This window comes from Poeciliopsis prolifica, unplaced genomic scaffold (assembly GCF_027474105.1).
Source record: "Poeciliopsis prolifica strain line A6 unplaced genomic scaffold, Auburn_PproV2 SCAFFOLD074, whole genome shotgun sequence".
Classification (NCBI taxonomy): Eukaryota; Metazoa; Chordata; class Actinopteri; order Cyprinodontiformes; family Poeciliidae; genus Poeciliopsis; species Poeciliopsis prolifica.
This window is the reverse complement of record NW_026562449.1, coordinates 1,014,514-1,034,492: the sequence shown is the minus strand read 5'-3', so window position 1 is coordinate 1,034,492 and position 19,979 is coordinate 1,014,514. Positions and strand designations below refer to the sequence as shown.

General features: G+C 41.9%; 1 protein-coding gene across 3 annotated transcripts; it reads left to right on the top strand.

Annotated features, from left to right (window-relative positions):
- Positions 1 to 110: 110 nt before the first annotated feature.
- Positions 111 to 17,271, top strand: mbtd1 (mbt domain containing 1). Of its 3 annotated transcripts, XM_055021166.1 has the most exons (17): positions 112 to 306; positions 2,761 to 2,965; positions 3,421 to 3,554; positions 3,638 to 3,752; positions 3,834 to 3,916; positions 4,005 to 4,122; positions 5,005 to 5,139; positions 5,245 to 5,333; positions 5,440 to 5,668; positions 5,870 to 5,925; positions 6,232 to 6,336; positions 6,439 to 6,586; positions 7,401 to 7,483; positions 7,588 to 7,822; positions 8,750 to 8,821; positions 12,664 to 12,813; positions 13,489 to 17,271. In XM_055021166.1, exons 1-17 carry the CDS (start codon positions 286 to 288, stop codon positions 13,605 to 13,607), a joined length of 2,097 nt encoding a protein of 698 aa, XP_054877141.1. In that variant the 5' UTR covers positions 112 to 285; the 3' UTR covers positions 13,608 to 17,271. The 3 variants fall into 3 exon arrangements, with proteins under 3 accessions (XP_054877140.1, XP_054877141.1, XP_054877142.1); XM_055021165.1 differs by lacking the exon at positions 13,489 to 17,271 and having other exon boundaries at positions 111 to 306; positions 12,664 to 13,482; XM_055021167.1 differs by lacking the exon at positions 12,664 to 12,813.
- Positions 17,272 to 19,979: the final 2,708 nt, after the last annotated feature.

Sequence of the window (19,979 nt, the reverse complement as noted above, 5' to 3'; positions counted from 1 at the left end):
TTCATCGGTTTATGATTAAATTGTGGCGTCCATTCATTCGTTTCCTTTAAAGACTTCTCTGTTTTGTTTGTGAATCTGTCGATGACCTCCATTCGGAATTGACCAATCAAAGAAAAGTAGGTTACGCTCACTCATGCGCAGTTGGGCCAGAGTAATTTGTTGATATCCTATTCACTAGTATTCATTTAGACCTTCGTATTCTCTAGTCAGCTTTATCCACAGCGCGGGAGTTTAATTTACAGCAAGAAGAAGAGCTAAGATAAATGTTTTCTATATGAGGGGCTGATGGAAGACGCACGGGATTTGGTGAGTGACTTTAAGACATGTTTGGGCCTGAGTTAGCGCTCCTCCTTTGTTGTTATCGGTTACGCTAACAAGCTAATGCTTTTGACAGCGTTATTTATTTGAAAGCGCTCACAAAAGCTTTGTGGTATAACCAAAATGATCAAGATTGACTTCAACTTTACAGACAAATTTATGCATTTTATTTTAACGCAATGAAAACTGCTTCTTTAGCGAAAGAAATAAAAAAAAAAACGATTTCCGCTAGCTAGTTGTGCTAGTGCTTCTCGACAGAACTAGCATAACAGGCTAGTTTCAAAGTTCCTCTTATTTTTGTTTCTTTTCCTTTTTTTTCTTAAATGTTGCAGTCTTCTGTTTTGTTCATATATATTTTTATTTAGACTAATTGCTGGCAGGATCATTTCCCCAGCATCTTTGTATGTTTTATTGGGCTCAAATTCCACCTGTAATAAACTGAAGAGGAAGTAGGAATGTTTTGATGGGAGTAAATGCTTGAAATTTGTTCAGGTGTTTGAATCGACTTGCGATTCAAAACATCTTTCTAAATATATAGAACAAGGACGCAAGATTTTTATGATGAGCAGGAATGACCAAACAGATGCAGTATAAACCAGTGCAGTTTAATTTTAATCTTGAAGGCTTGATTACATTATTTGGTCAATATTGAAATATCTCAAATTGTCTACTTAAAATGTGAAGCTATGTTCATCATTTAATGATGTAAAGTCAAACTATGATTTTTAAACTATTTTGAATTTTAAACTCTTATTCTCCATGAGGAGTAGAATAATAACTTGAAACTTTCACATCAGGATCCTTCAACCTTGACAGTCCAAAAAGTAATGTTTGACCTCTGTCTAGTAATTTAGAAAGTTGCGTTTAGAAGTGCAATTCACCATTTGATAAAAGACAATGCATGATTTTAACATCTATTGTAGAAAATATGCTATTTATAAAGTATCACTATTTTTATTGTTATTTGTAGGTTATAGAATTAAAAAAACAACAAAAAAACGTTTTGCCAAAGGGAATAAATTTTTTTCCACGGCATGTTACTTGAGCAGAGTGTTAAAAAAAGACATGGTTTTAAATCTAGCTCTAAGGTAAACATCTAAAATAATATTTCTGGTCCTGTGTCATTCTATATAAAAACTGAAACTGCTAAAACGCACGATGGTCAATTATTTTATCTATCTTTAAAATAATTTATTGGTTCCTTACATATTTTTTTATATCCAAGCATAAACACATTGCTCAAACTTTGCCCAATTACTTATCTACACAGTAATGGCACCCTTTTTGCAAAGCTCCTTTGCCATTTCCTACTTTTGTTGGAAATGGTGACTGTGGCTGTATGGCAGAGTAGTCTTCTCGTGATCAGAAGGTTGGAGGTTCGATTCCAGCTTCCTCCTGCCACATGTCGATGTAGCTCTCTCCCCAAAAAAGTAATGTGGTTTAATCCAGAGTCAATGCAATTGCACAAGAGATTTAATCATTTTTGAGTCTTTTTTTGTGTACAAATGGGTTGGTTAATAAAATACAAATGGTAAAGGACAGATTGGCAAAACCTGGGTATGAAATGAGGGTCTGACTTTGTGGAAGACTGAACTGATGCACTGTTTGTCCCTGTCCAGTTGCCATTAGTGGTTTAGCAAACTGATTAGTTTTTACCTGCCCCTTGTCTAAATAGTACAAACCTCACCACACTGGTTAAATTAAACTACATTATTTTTAAAACTGCTGAAACTAAACGTTTACAGAAATATCTCTTAATAACCTTCAATGCCAATATCTTGTTTTGGTGAAATGCACTAATAGTTATTTCCATGCTACTCTATATTGATTTTCTTTTAATCGAAATCATTTGAATATTCATCAGCTGCACCTGCTTCACTTGGAAAAACTTGAACTGTGGTTATCAGGAACAACCATGTTGACAGTTTGTTTCTGGCTGTTAACAGTCCAAAAGATATAGATGTGGGTGTTTCACAAATTTATTTCATTGTGCAATTGACATGCTTTAATAATAGGCTCCCATGTGCATCAAAATGTATTTGGTATAACTTAGTTATCACAGACTTTAGCAAATAGTTTTATTTTTGTTGTATTTTCAATTGATGTCAATATTGTCATTGGTGCCTCAACTTTAAGTTTGGGAATTATTTTTATTATTTGATCCAAAACCTGCAAAACTAAAGAAAATCTCAGAATTTGCACTGCAATAAATATACTTCCTACTCCAGCAGGTATTTTTATGCAAATGTGTCTTCATGCATCCTTGGTTGACTTTAAAATCCGTAACCTGTCTGTATTTTGCTTGAAGGTAATCATTCAACAATGATGCATTACAAATCACGCAACTAAAACTGGTGGGCCTGTTTTACGGGTCATGATGTATGTGTAATATTTATGTAGACATTTTTTTGTCCTCTAATCTTTGCTGTTTTTCCTGTCAAGGCTGAGCGCACTGCACGTTCAGAGCGGAAGCGCCGGGACTCGTTCGGGATGTTTGATGGCTACGACAGCTGCAGCGAGGAGTCCACCAGCAGCTCCAGCTCAGAGGACAGTGAGGATGACGTTGTGCGCTCCATCCCAGCCAATCTGCCCATCATCAAGAACAACGGACAGGTCTACACCTACCCTGATGGCAAAGCTGGGATGGGTCAGTACATAACAACGGCTTCTTTTGCCTTCTGTTTGAGAATCTTGACAAAACATGATATTGAAATGGCACTTCTAGACGGGAATCACTTGGGTTGTTTACCTCTTTTCTTAAGCATTTATTGTTTTGAGTTAGAATTATTTTAATTGTCTCTCTTTAAACACTTATGGAAAGGGTCCATAACGCTTCCACAGTTTAGAGCAACTGAACTGGGAACCAACAGCTTTGTTTCCATGAACATTTCTCCTGTCAGGGTCATGTTTTAGCTACTCATTCACATATTTGGTCTGACATTTGCATTATAAAAGGGGATGCCTTAGTTTTTATACTCACCTGCTTGGTCTAATCTATTGCAATGGCAGTTATTAGTTATATATATATATTACTCTGATGTAAGTTTTCAACTTTCCCACTTGAATTAAACGTTTAGGTAATCTCTTTTGTGATCTCTCCAGCTACATGTGAGATGTGTGGAATGGTTGGTGTTCGAGATGCTTTTTACTCCAAAACCAAGCGCTTCTGCAGCGTTTCCTGTTCCAGGAGTTATTCCTCAAATTCAAAAAAAGCTAGCATTCTCGCACGACTTCAGGTAAATCATCTAGATTAGGAGCTTACCAAGTCCTAATATTTCAGTTCACTGACGCTGATGCCTGGCTCGTTTCGTTCCACTAGGGCAAGCCTCCGACAAAGAAGGCTAAAGTCTTGCAGAAACAGCCTCTTATGGCAAAGTTGGCAGCTTATGCCCAGTACCAAGCAAGCCAACAGAACCAATCCAAGTCTAAATCTGGTAAGTCAGCATAAAGCATCGATTGTATTTGATGAATGTATGAGTTGTAGCTTGACCTTCACCTTCCCTGGACCTTCCTAGTCGTTCCTGCAGAGAGCTTTGACTGGGGAAGGTATATCTGCAGCAGTAACACGGTGGGAGCTCCCGTTAGCTGTTTTAAGCATGTAAGTTACAGCTGAATATCAACTGGAGAGCCATGAGCTGAACTCTCTTGAATGAATATTGTTGTGCTGATTTCTGTGTTAACATCAGGCCCCAATGGGGACATGCTGGGGAGACATAGAGGAAGGAGTGAGGATTGAAGTGCCCAACTCTGACACCAACCTCTCCACTAAGGTCTACTGGATTGCAGAAATTATAAAGCTAGCAGGTAAGACTATCAGAAATGTCAAATGGTTCCAGGGAACAAGCTGGTTTCTGTGCAAATGAATTGTCAGGATATAGTAAAAAAGAAAAAAGATTCCAATAATGTTTTTTGTCATTATTGACAGTCCCTAGATAATTTAATAGTCCCTAGATAATTTCTCTAGTATGTGGAGGAGGTACACAGATGGTGCAAAAAGATGGAGCTTGCCAATATTTTAAAAAGAAAAAAGTGTTGACTCTACATTAGACATGCAAATCTTTCAGCGTCTTTCAATGAAAGAATTTTTAACTCAGAAACCAGTTTTCTATTCAAACGGTCTACAGACTCTGTTTAAGTTATATTACTGACAAGAAGAAAAGAGTGTACACAAATACAACATTTACATAAAGATATTCTATCACATTTATTAAATATAGAATTAATGAAATGATCTGTAATTAAACTCATTCAATTTATTTTAAAAACTGGATATGATTTAATAAATTATTTCATGTTCCTGGACTGAACCACACTATGAATGAATTTCAAATGATACCAACTTCACCAATTGAACTCTGGGCAGGATTAGAACTGAAACCCTGGCTTCTGATTGGCTGCTTCGAACAGCAAGTCAAGACTTCTTCCACGTTTGCTTTGACTCTGTCATAAATCATTTATTTATTAGTTCATTTGACACTTTTCACTCTCAATATTAAAATAGTTAATTAGTTGTCAAGTTGAAAAGAGGAAATAAACAATGTTTTTTTAGGCTGTTTTTTTCTGACTGTATTTTATAAAAATGAAGTGTTTTTTATACAGTAAATAATGTAGAACATGAATCTAGCGATTAAACTTAAATTCCTTTTCCAATGTTAAAGCAAAGAGTTTTGCTGTGTGGCTCTGCAGGGTTCAAGGCACTGCTGAGGTATGAGGGCTTTGATAATGACACCAGCAAAGACTTCTGGTGTAACCTGTGCATCCCTGAGGTGCATCCAGTAGGCTGGTGCGCCTCCAGCAACAAACCACTCGTACCTCCAAAAAGTGAGCATTGTCCTTCACTCGTTCAGAGTTTGATCTTGAAGCTGCCAAGTCTCCTTCTCGTTGGTGCTAACTGCTACTGTGACATCTGTCACCTCTCACCTCCAGGCATACAGCATAAGTACTCTAACTGGAAACCCATTCTTGTGAAGCGTCTCACTGGAGCCAAAACACTGCCAATGGACTTTACTGCCAAGGTGAAACATGCAGCTTCCCACGGTGACAGCCCAGCTTTGCTGAATGCTTCCTTAAATCAACCTCTGAGTCCATGCAGAAAATTTCTGGTCATCTTCCCAACTTCAGGTTCGTGAAAACATGCAATTCCCATTTAAGAAGCTGATGCGGGTGGAAGTGGTGGATAAGAACTACCTGTGCCGGACACGGGTGGCTCTGGTGGAGCAGGTGATCGGAGGACGCCTCAGGCTGGTCTATGAGGACGATGGCCTTGATGACTTCTGGTGCCACATGTACAGCCCTCTGATCCACAACATCGGCTGGTCACGCAGCATCGGACACCGCTTCAAACGATCTGGTAGGAGGTGAAAATATCTCACACTTTGCACTTCAGTCCATTCTGAGACTGGGCCATATAGCTAAATGTAGTGGGTCAAGTTTTGACATTAACAGAATATCAGCAAAGATTTTCTCACTTCTGCAATGGAAACGGAGCTGCTGACAGGACTAGATTAATTCATTCATTCTCTTTGCTGATGTAGCACTTTTGTTTCCTCAGATGTCACAAAGAAAGCTGAAGGACAGGTCGATGCCCCCGTACAACTCTTTCAGAAGGTAAGAATGTCTGACCTTCCAGTGACACAGGACGTGCGTCATGAAGTGTGGTGAAGCGTCTCCTTAAATCAGGGATTCTGTTTACATGAATAGATTAAACAATTATTTACACTCTACACGGCTCCATCTGGGCTCAGATTGAGATGTGAGATCTAGAGCTGAAAGCAGATTAAGAACATCTCTGCAGCAGCAGTGCACCTGTTGAATTCTGGGCAGTCCTTAAGACCGTTTCACTCCATATCGATTTCAGAAACTCTAACCCTGAACAATAACACTGTGTCTGTTTTATCAATATTATCATCCCAGGTAAAAGATGTTGACCAAAGTGAGGAATGGTTCAAAGATGGGATGAAATTAGAAGCTATAGATCCCCTCAACCTCTCTGCTATCTGTGTAGCCACGGTGAAAAAGGTGAGCGTGTTCACCTGCTTTGTGGATGAACAAAGCAACTGATTTTGTTTTTATATTTTGATCCCCTCCGAGACACAGCCTGATTGACGTGTTGCTCTGCAGGTGCTGGCAGATGGTTACCTCATGATTGGTATCGATGGCTCTGAGGCCATCGACGGATCAGACTGGTTCTGCTACCACGCCATGTCTCCCTCCATCTTCCCTGTCGGCTTTTGTGAAATCAACAGCATTGAACTCACGCCTCCAAAAGGTACACTTCAGTTTCTTGGCCCACTTCACGTTTAACCAACAATGTGTTACTGTAGCTCCATTCAGAAATCGCTTCAAGACGGAGTCTAAGTGGCTTCTTGCCCCTGACTTATCACTAGAAGTAGTTGCAGTTCTGCATCAGCTGATGTATAAGCTGGGCCCAGTTGGCTTCAGATGTACAAACAGATGATGTGTGTCAGACCAGCCAGCAGCAAGATTTAAAACCCTAAACACAGACTTGGAGATCGTTTGATGGAATTTGATGACCAAAAAGAGGATGGCTGCATCCAACTTGGATCATGTGTGTAGAGTCTCTGACGTTCTGACAGCTTGATTTCTGAAAACTCACAGCTGTGTGGAATATTAACATCTCTACTTGTTTCAAATGAGCGGAGGGAGCTCAGAGATCTTTAGGTTTATTAGGCTATGTTCACAGCAGGGCTTCGTCCTCAATTTAAAAAAAATTCTGCTGCAATTTATTTGTTTTTGCATGGTCTTTCATATATCATAAATACGACTGTAATGAGACTTTACCTCCCCAATGTGCAGAAGAAGACGTCACATAGCAGCGTTCTCTATACAGTTGTAATAACGGACGCTATCATCTGTGGATCAACTCAGTTATTCAGAGTCATCAACATCATCACAGGATCATAGCAACACAAGGGAAGCTGATGAAAACAAAGTGCAACTGTTGGCAATCAGGGTTTTATTTTTATTTTACTGGATTTGGGTTGTGTTTTCCCGCTGTGTGAACGTAGCCTAACAGATGTGAGGTTCTGATTGGGTCTTTTGTTTGCTTGGCTGTTCTCTAGGGTACACTAAGCTGCCATTTAAATGGTTTGACTACCTCAGAGAAACAGGCTCAGTAGCTGCACCTGTCAAACTCTTTAACAAGGTAAGATTTACTGGCCTTTATCCTCTGGAGTTAGAAGTGACCTCTTGATTCACTTCCTTTCCTTCCCTTGGTGTGTATAAACGCCTCTACCATGCGACTTACAGGAGGTTCCCAATCACGGTTTCCGGATAGGCATGAAGCTGGAAGCCGTAGATTTGATGGAACCACGGCTGGTGTGTGTTGCCACGGTGACGAGAATCGTGCACCGGCTGCTAAGGATCCACTTTGATGGCTGGGAAGACGAGTATGACCAGTGGGTGGATTGTGAGTCACCAGATCTCTACCCAGTGGGCTGGTGTCAGCTGACAGGCTACCAGCTCCAACCACCTGCCTCACAAAGTAAGAACCTCATGTAGGATGGTTCCCTCATCCTCCTCTTTCTGCACCTGGATCCAGGTTACCTGCTTCATATGCACATACACACGATGGCGCATCAAAGAGTCAGGCAGTCAGCGGGTCTGCTGATGATTCAGTCAGTTGGATTCCATCTTTTCTCTGACATCAGTAGGGTTCAGATCCTTCTGATTCTTCACATTTCTGTGACATCGTTTCGGCTCCAGAGCTCAGCAACATGAAAGAAGGACCTGACTCAGTAACGTGGGACGATGCCAAAACAGCATCAGCCTACGGAGATCCTGAACAATAAGACCTCTCTAAAGCAAAGCGATTCACTTGCACATCTTTATCAGTTAATGAACACAGCAAAGCGTTAATGTGATGGCTCTATCCACTTATGGAGAGATTTTGTGTTGTTGAGTTATTTCAGAACATGATGACTGCTCTAGGTTCAGTCAGATTCAGAAAGGTTGAAATATGACCAAATGTTTTTTTTAAAATAATCTCACAAAATAAAATGTAGGTAAAATGTATCATTTAACAGTGTAAATTATTTGTATGACGTGCTAGCTGTGATATGACAAATGTCAATGTGTTTATTTATAATTGAATCAACACGTTGCATGAATTTTGATGAGTAAAAGTTAAATCACACTTTTTGTTTTTACATGCAAAAGTTCAGAGCGGAACTTTTGTATTGTGTTTCTGTTAAATCTGTTTCTGTTAAATCTGGCGCTTAAGCGACGTCTGCAAACAGCCGCTTCTCTCTGCCCAGTTGGAGTTCACTTCTGCTTCTAAAAATAATCTGATTGGATATTGGAAAAGCCTATTGTGCTAGAAGAAGCCATTCAAACCTGTTTTTAAAAAAAGTTACATTTTGTGTTGTCCTTTATTGATGCCATGAGTTTGAGTTTTGGTCTCTGTTTTCAGGTAACAGAGACACGCCTCTGTCTGTGCCCAAGCAGAAGAAGAAGACGCCTCAGTACAAAGGACAGAAGAAAAGTCAGTATGCTTTCATGCTTGGTGTCTTTCCTCTTCCTCTGTCTTTCCTCTTCCTCCGCCTGTCACTCACTACTGTGGTGCTGGAAACTTATGCAAAATGTTTTTATTGGACTCAACGTGTCACATTTCACAGCATAGGGAAAAGAGGAAAGTAGCATTTGTTCCAGTTGGTAGTTGAGATACCTATTGGAAGCAGAAAGGATTGTGTCAGAACTTTCTGTTTGTGTTAACATCACTGTGCTACTCAGATTAGTGGTCAGGGTGTTGAAGAATTTCTTTCAAGTCACGGGGGATGTTGCTGCATTTGGGGGGTTTCCAATGAAGATATGGCTTCCAGGGTCTGAAGGTCACCTGTGTGTGGACAGCTGCAGTGGTGGAAGCTTTCAAACTGAGCAAGGCTGTTAAGGGCTGGTTATCTGGACGAACTCCAGAAACAGCAGATGGGTTAATGGCGATGGACTTAATGTATTTGTAGGAAGGGTGGGAGAAAACTGAAGAGGCGAGGTTGAAATACTTTTGTTTGGCCTCAAGAAATATTGACTCAGAAAGGAAAAATAGTGAGGGAAGTGAGCCCATCAGCAGGAGGCAGTGGTGGATGCTGAAGGTGATATGTTTTTGCAAGATTGTGGTTGATAATGTGGCTTTGAGGTTTGGGGCCATCCCACTCTAAAAAGTCTGTTCCAGACATCGATGGATCCCAGTCAGAAGGTTTATTCCCTAGTGTCTGTTGGGAGGTTCTGACCTTCAGGAGGAGCAGTGTGGCTTTCACCCTCGTCAACAAACTGCAACGGCAAGAGCCGCTTGCTTTGCAGATCTGTGGGTCTGAAAAAGGTTCTGGTTCAACTTTGCAGTATCTTGTGGAGGTGCTGCTGGAGCGCCGGGTTCTGTCCTTTTACTACCAAAGCAAGAGCTGCTACTACTGCTGATGATGATGATAATGTTTTTGCTGGTCAAAATGATTTTTTAAAGTATTTTTCCCAATTAGTCGACATGTCGATGTGTATTTGAATTCATTCATTCATATCGTATTTGACCTGGGAGCACCAGCAGGCATGGAGTCATTACTATGGGCAGCTCTGTAGATGGAAGTTGCAGCAGCTGGAGGGCAGAGATGGAGCTGGCTTCTATGTCCAAATGGTCTAGTTAAAGACTCTGGAGCATTACACTCTTCAGCTTTCACTTAATAGTTTTAAAAATCGCCCTATTCATTGACTGGTTGCTTTGATAGGCAGATCTTCACTGAGCAAATTACTCTGCTTTCTACAAGATGTTCAAAGGTTTTTATTTTTAAACCTGTATAATCAGATGAACAGTGAACTACAAAATCATATTCTGGTTTCTGCTAGAACAAAAATAAAGTTTCTTGTTTGGCTGCCTTCACCACACTGAATGGTCAATTTGACCTTGTCTATTCTTCCTGACTATTATAGTTTTCTCAATGGATAAGTGCATTATAAGTAATTAGCTAGTCATTTTTCCAGATGAGAGCATTTTTATATCTGGAGAATTGCACTCAAATTGTATAGTGCAATGATGTTAATTGTAACAATAATAATTGAAGTTTCTACGAAATCAGGGTAGAAATAGTTTTTTATAATTATACTGCTGATTAGTATGGAAGTTTACTCATTGTATCTATGGAAACACACTGGAATTGAAAGTTTTCTAATAAACTTAATTAAATTCAGAGGAATGATCATTTTTGCAGTAGCATCCCACCTTACATGTTAGAGCTGCTTTTGACCAGATTTTGCTCAGTGGCCCAGGCTGTTCACACCCGAGCCACATTTTGCACTAAATGTCTCAGCAAAGGAAATAAATATATATGTGTGTGTGTGTGGGGGGGGGGGGGGGGGGGTGTGGGTGGGTGTGTGTGGGTGTGGGTGTGTGTGTGTGTGTGTATAGACAAATATTCCATAAACAGTTGAAGGCTGTCATTCATGTCTGAGTGCGCCACCTGCTGGGCTTCCTTCTTGAGTCTTTGTGTCAGAGTTCTGTGCTGCTGCCTTGATGCGCTGTGACTGTTTTCCTAAATTTTCTGGGTTTCAGTCAGTGTGTAACTGGAACATCATCATGATGATGTGGTGTAACAGGTGCCTGTGCTGTGGGCTCAGACTTTACATCTTCCAGCGTTTCCCATCCTCTGAGTCAGTTTTCAAAAGAAGGAAATCATAGAATATATTTCAGGTACAGAGTTTCCTCCAGAAAACCTGCAGAGCCTGATGTCAGGAGCGCTAGAGCGAGTGGAAACACTGGGTCTCTATGTTCAAAATTGTTTGGTTAAAAAATGTCTGGGACGCATGAGCAGGCTTCATAATTCATCATAATCTTAATTCCATATGTGAGGCCAATGGTAAGGTGCAGTGACGATGCATTTGGTCAGAATCAGAGTTGCTATCGTATAATAAACAAAATTTGTTTTCGTCAAACCCATCCATGGAACAACAAAAAACGTAAGACATGGGTGGACAGGTGACTGAGGTTGTGTCCATCATAGGAAGAGCTGCCCTTTCATTTGATGATAATGAAAATATGAGGAAAGTTCGACATCAAACGAGACAAATGTAATGAGAAGAAAGCTTAGAGGAGTAAAATAAGATCAAACCTAAATCCACTTCAATTAATGACCAGATTGGTGGTGGGATTTGTGTGCTGTTTCTGTGTGAACTCCTGCTTTCCTGTTTTGTTTTTCCCTCCTTCTTCTTTGGCTGAAGGAGGAAAACAAACCTCTGCACATGAGAGGGGAGATTTGGGAGGTGTTTATTGCTATGCAATGTGTGTGTGTGCTTGTGTTTGTAAGTTAGTCTGTGAACACTGTCCTAGATAGCTGCCCTCTACACCCCCAGCATTAGTCCTTGATAGTTGGGAGCGTTGGGTCAGGTCATGGGGAAGGGAACCGGCAGCAGATAGCCTAGAGGTTTATGTAACGTCCAGGACAATTTGAGACAACCAGCCGTCTGAGGCCGACACACATAGAGCCAGTTCAGATGACGGTTGTTTTTGGTCGGGCTGTCTCTGTTCGTTTTTTCATCTTGGATGTTAGAAAAGTCTTTTGTTGTGCTAAAAGAAGCTGTTCAGTCCATCCGCACACAGGTTTACATGGCTATCGACAGCCTAAACCTTATCCTAACCAAAACTCAATTCACATCCTAGTCCTAAATCTAAGCCCTGGCCCAAAAACAGTGTTTCCCCTTGTGGGGCCAGGCTTCAGGCCCCAAGGGGAAACACTGTTTTGTCCCTGCTTTCTGAGTCTCTATCTGGAAAATGGTCCACACAAGGAATTACAAACACACACACACACCGGCCAGGCAGCCTAACTACGACCAGGACAGCTGCCAAGATGGTGCACACCCAGTTCAGTGTGTCAACTGTAACACTAAATTATTTTGTCTTTAATGCTACTGGTGTATAAATACGTCTATACAAAACAAACAACACTTAGTTTGGTGGAGAGTAAAGCCTGGTGGCCCGCCAGGCTGATGACATACTGAGGGAAACCCTGAGGTAGTTCATAGAGGCTAAGATGTAAATATGGACGCGGCAAATACTGGAAGCAAAAGGTATGAGAGAGAGAGGGAGGAAGGAAGAAGTAGGATAGAAGTGTGCAAGGAAGGACAGAGAACGCAAAGGTAGGAGGGACATAAATGGTGGCAGTGAGAGCAGCTCACCAGGGGCTTATTCAGATGGGAGAGTGGATGAACGTCTCAGCAGTTCAGTTCATTGAAGGTCGTGTCCTGAGCTCTAACCTTTTACTTTCCTTCTTGGTTCATGACTGAACTGCTCAACTGAGCCCTGTGTGCAATAAGCCCCTGGTAGCTGACCCCAGTCTGGTTGGTGTTTAGAGAGGAAGATTCCGGTTGGTCGACGGCCCTTCAGTCAGTCAGGCAGGAGGAGGAGCAGCTTCTCAGGAGACGAAGAGCACAGCCCACCCACTTACTGTGTCCAGGGGCCCGCTCGGCCCCGAGCACACCTGCACCCCATCCACAAAACAGGTAATGAATGGCACACTACTGACTACATGAGATGGGCCAGGAGCCCCAGAGGCTTAGGAGGCGGGGCCTGTGTGTGGAGACGCTGGCAGCTGCTGCTGCTGCTACTGCTGCCTGACTCAGGTTGAACCCGGCGCTGGGCCCTTTAAGAAAACCTCTTACTTCTGTTTTACGTGATGTTGTCAGTGCTTGACCTCCAGGGGGCAGTGGAGCGCCCGCACTACAAAGACACTTAATCTTACCAAGTATTTTTATTCACGTTTCTCGTGCAAATATGCTAGTACACTTGATACACTTGAAGTAAGTCAAAACTATTTTACAAGTAACTTTTCCAAAACATGCAATGACTTGTGTTAAGTAAATAATCCCTTAATGTTGATGAAATAGTACTAGATCCATTAGCAGATTGTCTGACTTATGAAAAAAATGTCTTGTTATAAGTGAAATAATCCACCAATGGAACTAGAACATTTTCATCAATATTAAGGAATTATTGACTTAAAACAAGCTCTGGTATCTTGCTGAAAAGTTAGCTGTAAATAATTTTTCTTATTTCAAGTGTGCTAAGATATTTGCACTGTAAACTTGACCAACAATACTTGGTAAGGTTTAGTGTTTTTGCAGTGAGCTGCACATGCAGCAGCATGTCTGATCCCTCTGCTGTCCGTCCCCCTGCAGAGTCTCTGCTGCGGATGAAGGAGGACCCCGCCGACGGGGACGAGTTCACCTTCACCCAGGGAACCTCGGACCAAGAGAGCAACGGCTCAGGCAGCTACTACATCAAACAGGAGCCGTGAGGGGCCCCGACAGGAAGCAGACAGGGCCCGACAGGAAGAGACGACACGGATCTGGAAGCCTGTCGGACCGGCTCCAGGATTACTGAGAAACCCAAACGGGAACATGTCTGAGCTGCTGCTGCCCAGCAGTTGTGGGTACCAGAGGTCTGAGCTCTGACCCGACCCGACCCGACCCACAGACTCACTGAGCAGCTGTCACTGAGCCAGAGCTTCAGTTGGTTTTTGGCAGATGGGAGAGACCTTTTCTTTGGAGCAGTACGGACAGACAGGCGGAGTTTGGTTTGTTTATAGTACTTGAAAATTTGATTTATTTTCTACTATTTTTGGGGTTATTCTTTTTTGTGTGTGTTTGTTTTGTTGCATTAACTTCTTCAGTGGCTGTGTGGGAAATGTAACTTCTTGTTCCTTAAAATGGTTTCATTTTTAATCATTTTTTTTACTCAGAGGTCTGTGGAATCCAGGTTCCAGATGTACATAAGTCAGACTGCTAGAGGTCCAGTGCAGCTCAGCATTGCTTTGTTTCCAGCTCGCCGTTGTTCCTCAGAGCGCAGCGTCTAAATCTCTTCCAGCTTGTAGGCTTCTGATCAAAGTTCAGACAGTTTCAGTCCCAGCGGCTTCCCCTCAACAAAACCTCTTCCTTTCTTTGGAAAGACAGCCGTTGGTTTCCCACGACAACCAGCTTGTGTGTAGGGCGTCAACAAAAGCTGAGGGAAACATGTCGGTGCAAGATTCCCAGAATTCCTAACTGTCCCCAAAAACCCTGCAGCCCATTCCATCGTGTTTCCAATGTGTTGTTGCTAACTCTGCATGATGTTTCCATGGGAACAGTCTGATGCAGACGGTCTTGGTAGCGGCGGCGGCGTGATCAGACTGGAACGGAACGTGTTTGGAGGGGGGAGCTGCGCTGCTCCTGTGGAGTCGGCTCATTTACTGTTTCTTTACTCATTAAACACTGAATGCGCTCTACTGAGGAACCTCTCTGCTCAGGCTGGAGCGATCCCGCAGCCCTCTAAACAAGCTGTTTTCATTATGTCCATTATTAATATCTTGGTAATATTTAGTGTTTGTTGGGTTTTTTTGTTGTTGTTTTTTTTCCTGTGCTCCTGTGTGTGAGATCTGAGCCACAGAACGACATGATGCACTGCTTCCCCTGCAGTCCAGGCCACAGGCAGGAACACACAGAGCTCCACTTCCACATTCATAAAGTCTACACATATAGAGAAATATACATATTTAATAAGATGGGACTGTGGGTTGTTTAAGCTAGACTTTAGCAGCTGTTTATCTTCTACCTCGTGATGCTGACAGCGAACAGATCAACCACAGGATGAGACGGATGATGGCAGCCATATGCAAACACATCCTGATCCCTTAGTGATCCAAACACATCCATTCCTTCTCCTGCATACCAGGTCGTCTCATGCCAATGTTATGCAATACCAGAGCTTATATTGTTTGGTTCTATGAAATAAAATTTATCCCAGCTGCAGCCTCTCAGATCATTATAGAAATATAAGGAACAGATTGTCTAACAGAAGCTTCTAACTGTGATTATTCAGGGCTTTCCATGGAATTGGCGCCGGATGGAGATGCAGGGCAGACGGTGGAAGGTCCACACGTAGGCTCAGAGTCACTTCTCAGGATGTTTCCTTCAGCTGCAGCTGAAGCTGTTGTTTTGGACCAGGGCGGGGGAGACAGGGGAGGCGGGGGTTCAGGATCTGCAGGGTTTTGGGAACTTGAATTGTTTTCAAATTCACTATTCTTCTCTGGAGCCGAAGCAGTGAACCGATGCGTCAGGCCCTCCACTGTCAGCAGAGCCATGTCAAATTCTCTTTCTGAAGCCAACTGTCTAGAATTCAGTTTTTTGTTTCGTTTAGTTATCTTAGCAGTAGGGTGCACCGATCGCACTTTTCTGGTCGATCATGGATATTTAAGAAGCCTGACTATTTAAGAAGTCAGATTTTGGCCCAATACCAATATTTCCTTTTTCTTTTTCTCTCTTTCCTGGAAAGTCGCTCAGTTAGCAACAGCATGGTGTTACTAACTGAGCATGTGCAGACGTGACGTGTGCAGAGGACAAAGTTGACAGTGGCTGATTTTCCAATTTTGGTCGTAGATACAACAGAGTTCTCATGTAAATACGAATGAAGGGCAGGTTTGAGCCATCGGTGCACCTGCACTTTTACTCTTACTTTACTTTTACTGTTTTTGTCAATAGTGTGGAAAATATTTGACATCTTTGATTTAAATGTTATTCAGATATGAGAGCAGGTTTGTGAATCTGAGGGAGAAGCAACAGCGTCAAATCTGGTTCGACACAATCACAACCAAACGACTGTTAATCACATTTAAAATGAACTTTGGAACAAAGACCAGCCTGGAGTTTGTTTACTGAACCTGTCTCTGTTTTTAGTGCTGCTAAAAACACAACCAGATGCAATGACCCGTCTACACCTTCAGCAATAATTTAAAGAGGTTGTAATGATTCCAAATGAATTGATGGTTTCATTTTTATCGAAGGAGATCGACTCCTTCAAGACTTGTGATAACAGCGTGCGCTGCCGTCACGTTTGCATTTGGTTTGGAGACATTCTGCCTCAGGTCTGCCGACCCTGGAGGATGTGTGTGTCCTGATGGATGCAGCTCATGTGAAACAGCTTTTAATGAGCAATAAAGGACAAGGGTGTGAATCGCTGCACATTAGTTCTGTTTGAGGTAGGATGAAAGCATTAATGTTTTGGTCCCAAAAGCTGCTGCTGCTGCTGAAGAAGGAGGAGAAGAGGACGTCACTGTTAGACCTATGAAATGATTCTTGTAGATAAGTAAAACGCTCCAGTCTCAGCCTGACCCTGCTGCTCAGGGTCAGCCATGCAGGACAACAATGACAACAACATGGAAATGGTTTGGACTCGTTTGCAGAAGGTTTTGTACAGACGTGCTGAGCTGCAGGCCCCCTTCTCCCCCCCTACACACCGTCCCTGTCCTGGGTCGCTCTCGATGCTGTTGGTCGTCCTCCAGTCGGTGTCTGTGGTCAGGAGCATCTGGAAGTCCAACCCCTCCGGGAACTGACAACCGTTTCAGAAATTTTCAATTTGTTTTGAAGCTAAATTTTGCCCAAGAAGATCAACTGCAAATGAGTTTTTGACAGATTTCTAAAGATCCAGTGACGACCGACTGTTTTTAGGTGATTGACTCGTTCTCTTGGTGTTGATGGGTTTCCCTTGAATTTGTCCCTGGTCCCCCCCTCCTCTCCCCTCCTCTCCTCCCCCAGATACTAACACGGGTCTTTTGTATGTAATAGCCCTCAAATAAAATCATGATATAGTGGTGCTACATATAAATATATATATATATATATTTATATTTGATAAGAATGACATATTGTCTTGTTACTGTCAGAAGATAATTGTGTGTTCAGATTATGGTTTATGGGGTAAAAAAATCTATTTTGGATACAAATTTAAATTTAGTTGGGTAAATTTGTGCTGTGATAAATAAAGCTTTGATAGACTTTGTAAATAAAGCCAACTATTTGGACCAACTATAATGAAAGCTTTTCTTTGTTTTCCTTGTGTTATAAACTGTTTTCCGCATGGCTGTGAAAGTTTATCTGGTGGTTTTTGTAAAATCGGACTTTTACACTGAATAAAGAGCTTATGACGTCCGACGCTCGGAAATCCTTTTTCTCAGAAAGTTGAAGGAAACGATTTTCTTCACACAACAGAAAAACACGAGTCCTTTACCAATGATCCATTTAATCCTCAGATATAATCGAGACACAAACAAATCTGTCTGAATATACACTTTCAAATCTACATGTACATTGTTGACTGTCCTTATGGAAGCGTCTCAGTTCATGCAAAGCAACCAAACAGTGAAAAACAGAAGTTTTCTTCTGTTCCTTTTGTTAAAAACATTCATCTGGAGTTTCAAATAAACTTCTTTCACAAAAACTCCTGCTGACTCTCAGTAACATGGAAAAGTTTCCAGCCACCAATAATTAGCTTTGCTTTCTATTCTTCATCCAGACAGAAGGTATGAACGCTTTTTAGAAAGCCTGTATAATATCTGCTGTATAACTGATGAGTTCAGTGAAAGCCCTGACCTCAGTGTGACCCTTGACCCCAGTAGTGACCATCAGAGGAAGACGACCAGCAGACCACCATGCTGCTTGGCTTCAGGCTTTCATTTAAGTCTCAGTTCTGTCAGTGTTTTTAAAAACTGCATGAAATGCAACATATAGTTATTGCAAGATTTCCTCAGGTTTATGCGCCGGTCCTTCATGTGGCCGTGACCCCCACCGTGACCCCCACCGTGACCCGGCCAGCTTTCCCAGACTCACATCCTGATGAAAACGTTTTGCTTTTCATTGAGGCACTGATTTTGGAATTCATCATTCCAAAATCACAGAACAGTGCTAAACATTAGCGACGTCAGAGAGTTTCCACCAGGCTGGTTTGATTGAAGGAAACATCAAGAATTTGGCAGTTTTGCTCCAACAAATCAAAGTCCCAATAATCAAACATTTCTAGATTATTATGGGACCAGACCCTCTAAATGCTTTTCAGCCAATTCACATATTAAATCTCTGCACCATGAAATTGACTTCTATAAGTTGAGATCCTGCAGCAGATTTAGATTGAAACTAGAGGCTGAAGCCACTGAGACATAAAATGCATCTAGAAGAATCTGCTAATTCAGCACAAACATCTGAATGAAGGAATGAATAAAACAATTCAATGTGGATCCAATCGCAGCAGAGGAAAGCTTGTGGTTCATGATGTTTTCAGAGGAAGTGACAGACAGACCCGTTTATGAAACCCCACTGTTAACATAATGCAGCAGTAAAAAAATTAATTCAGGTTTATGGCAAGTTGTCGCTTCCAGTGAAAAGAAACCAACAGATTCATTCATTTCAGTTCATTCAGCAACAGCCGTAGGAAAAAGTTCCCAACAAACTGGAGTCAGCTTCCGGGCAGACAGCGGAAGTTCTCACGTGTTGAAGAACAAGGAATTATGGGATTGGACTGGAATCTCTTGAACCTGTGAGGATCAAGATGGCTGACAGACCACAGCGCTGAGTCCACAGCCAGCTAGTCCTTCTCGACAGCTGCGGTGATAAACGGCCGCTGTTCTCTCAGCTCGAGTCTTATGCAGCTCGTGACGTTGCGCCCTCGCGCGTTTAAAGAGACAGTGGCTAATAGCGGCTAGCAGCTACTGAGCTAACCGGAATAAATCCCACTGGGTTTCTCACTGATAACTGGAATACAAAAAAATAATCAAAATAAATGTTTTTTTTAAATCATAAAATCTCATCTTCTTCAAAAATTATTAAAAGCATACACTTAAATACCTGTTCGCTGATTTGTTGAACAGAAATGCCAGGTGTAACAAGTATGTTTAAAAAATATAGATTTTATATGAAGGTGCATACTGCCACATCACATGGCAGAAATATTTCATTCTGTTATTTTAAAGAGCGTTTTGTTTGGATCTTCTACAACTTTTATATACACTTATGTATGTGCATACTCATATGATCTATATGCTTATACGAATGTACATCTGTAGAAATGTATCAAACCTACTGTGTGAGAACACAGGGACTGCATGCACCAAACACTCCGACATGCTGCAGACAGACACACAGAATGATCTCCAACATTTTATTTTCACTGGAAGTGGTTGTTTAACAGCAGTACTGGAAACTTGAACCAGTAGCTGGGTTCATGGCGTCCTGTTGCTGAACTGCTGGTGCATGCTGGTCTCAGCTCAGGTGACCATGATGATCTCAAGTGATTGGCTGAGGAGGTCTCCAGGGAAACCGTTCATATTATGTTTGTAAAGAAGTCCACTAAAAATCCAAGGCATGAAATAAAAGCTTTAAAAAAATGTTTAGTTATTGAGAAACAGTTCAGGATTTACACGAAATATTCTCCACTTCCTTAAGTTACTGTTTTTCTCCACAGCTTATTTTAGGCCATTTCTCTGAAATTCTTGTACACATTGGGGCTCCATAGTTTCAGGAGGCAGTTTTTTTTTAGCCCTACATTTACATTTAAAGAAGGAGAAAAAAGATGCCATGTTTTGTGAAGACTGATGAACACAATGATGAGGTGAATGTCAGCTGCAGCAGTCTACGGGACGTGGAACATTCCTGGAGAACATGCACATGGATCCTGATGGTGGAGAACAGAGTGGAACCTGGGGAATATACAGTAAACATGTCCGACAGCGTTCCTCTGCCACCATGCAGGGTGCCGCAGGTCTGGCCCCGACCCCAGCTCCTTCCCCGTCCCCGGCTCCGGCCCCAACCCCAACCCCAACCCCAGCTCCGTCCCCGGCTCCGGCCCCAACCCCAACCCCAGCTCC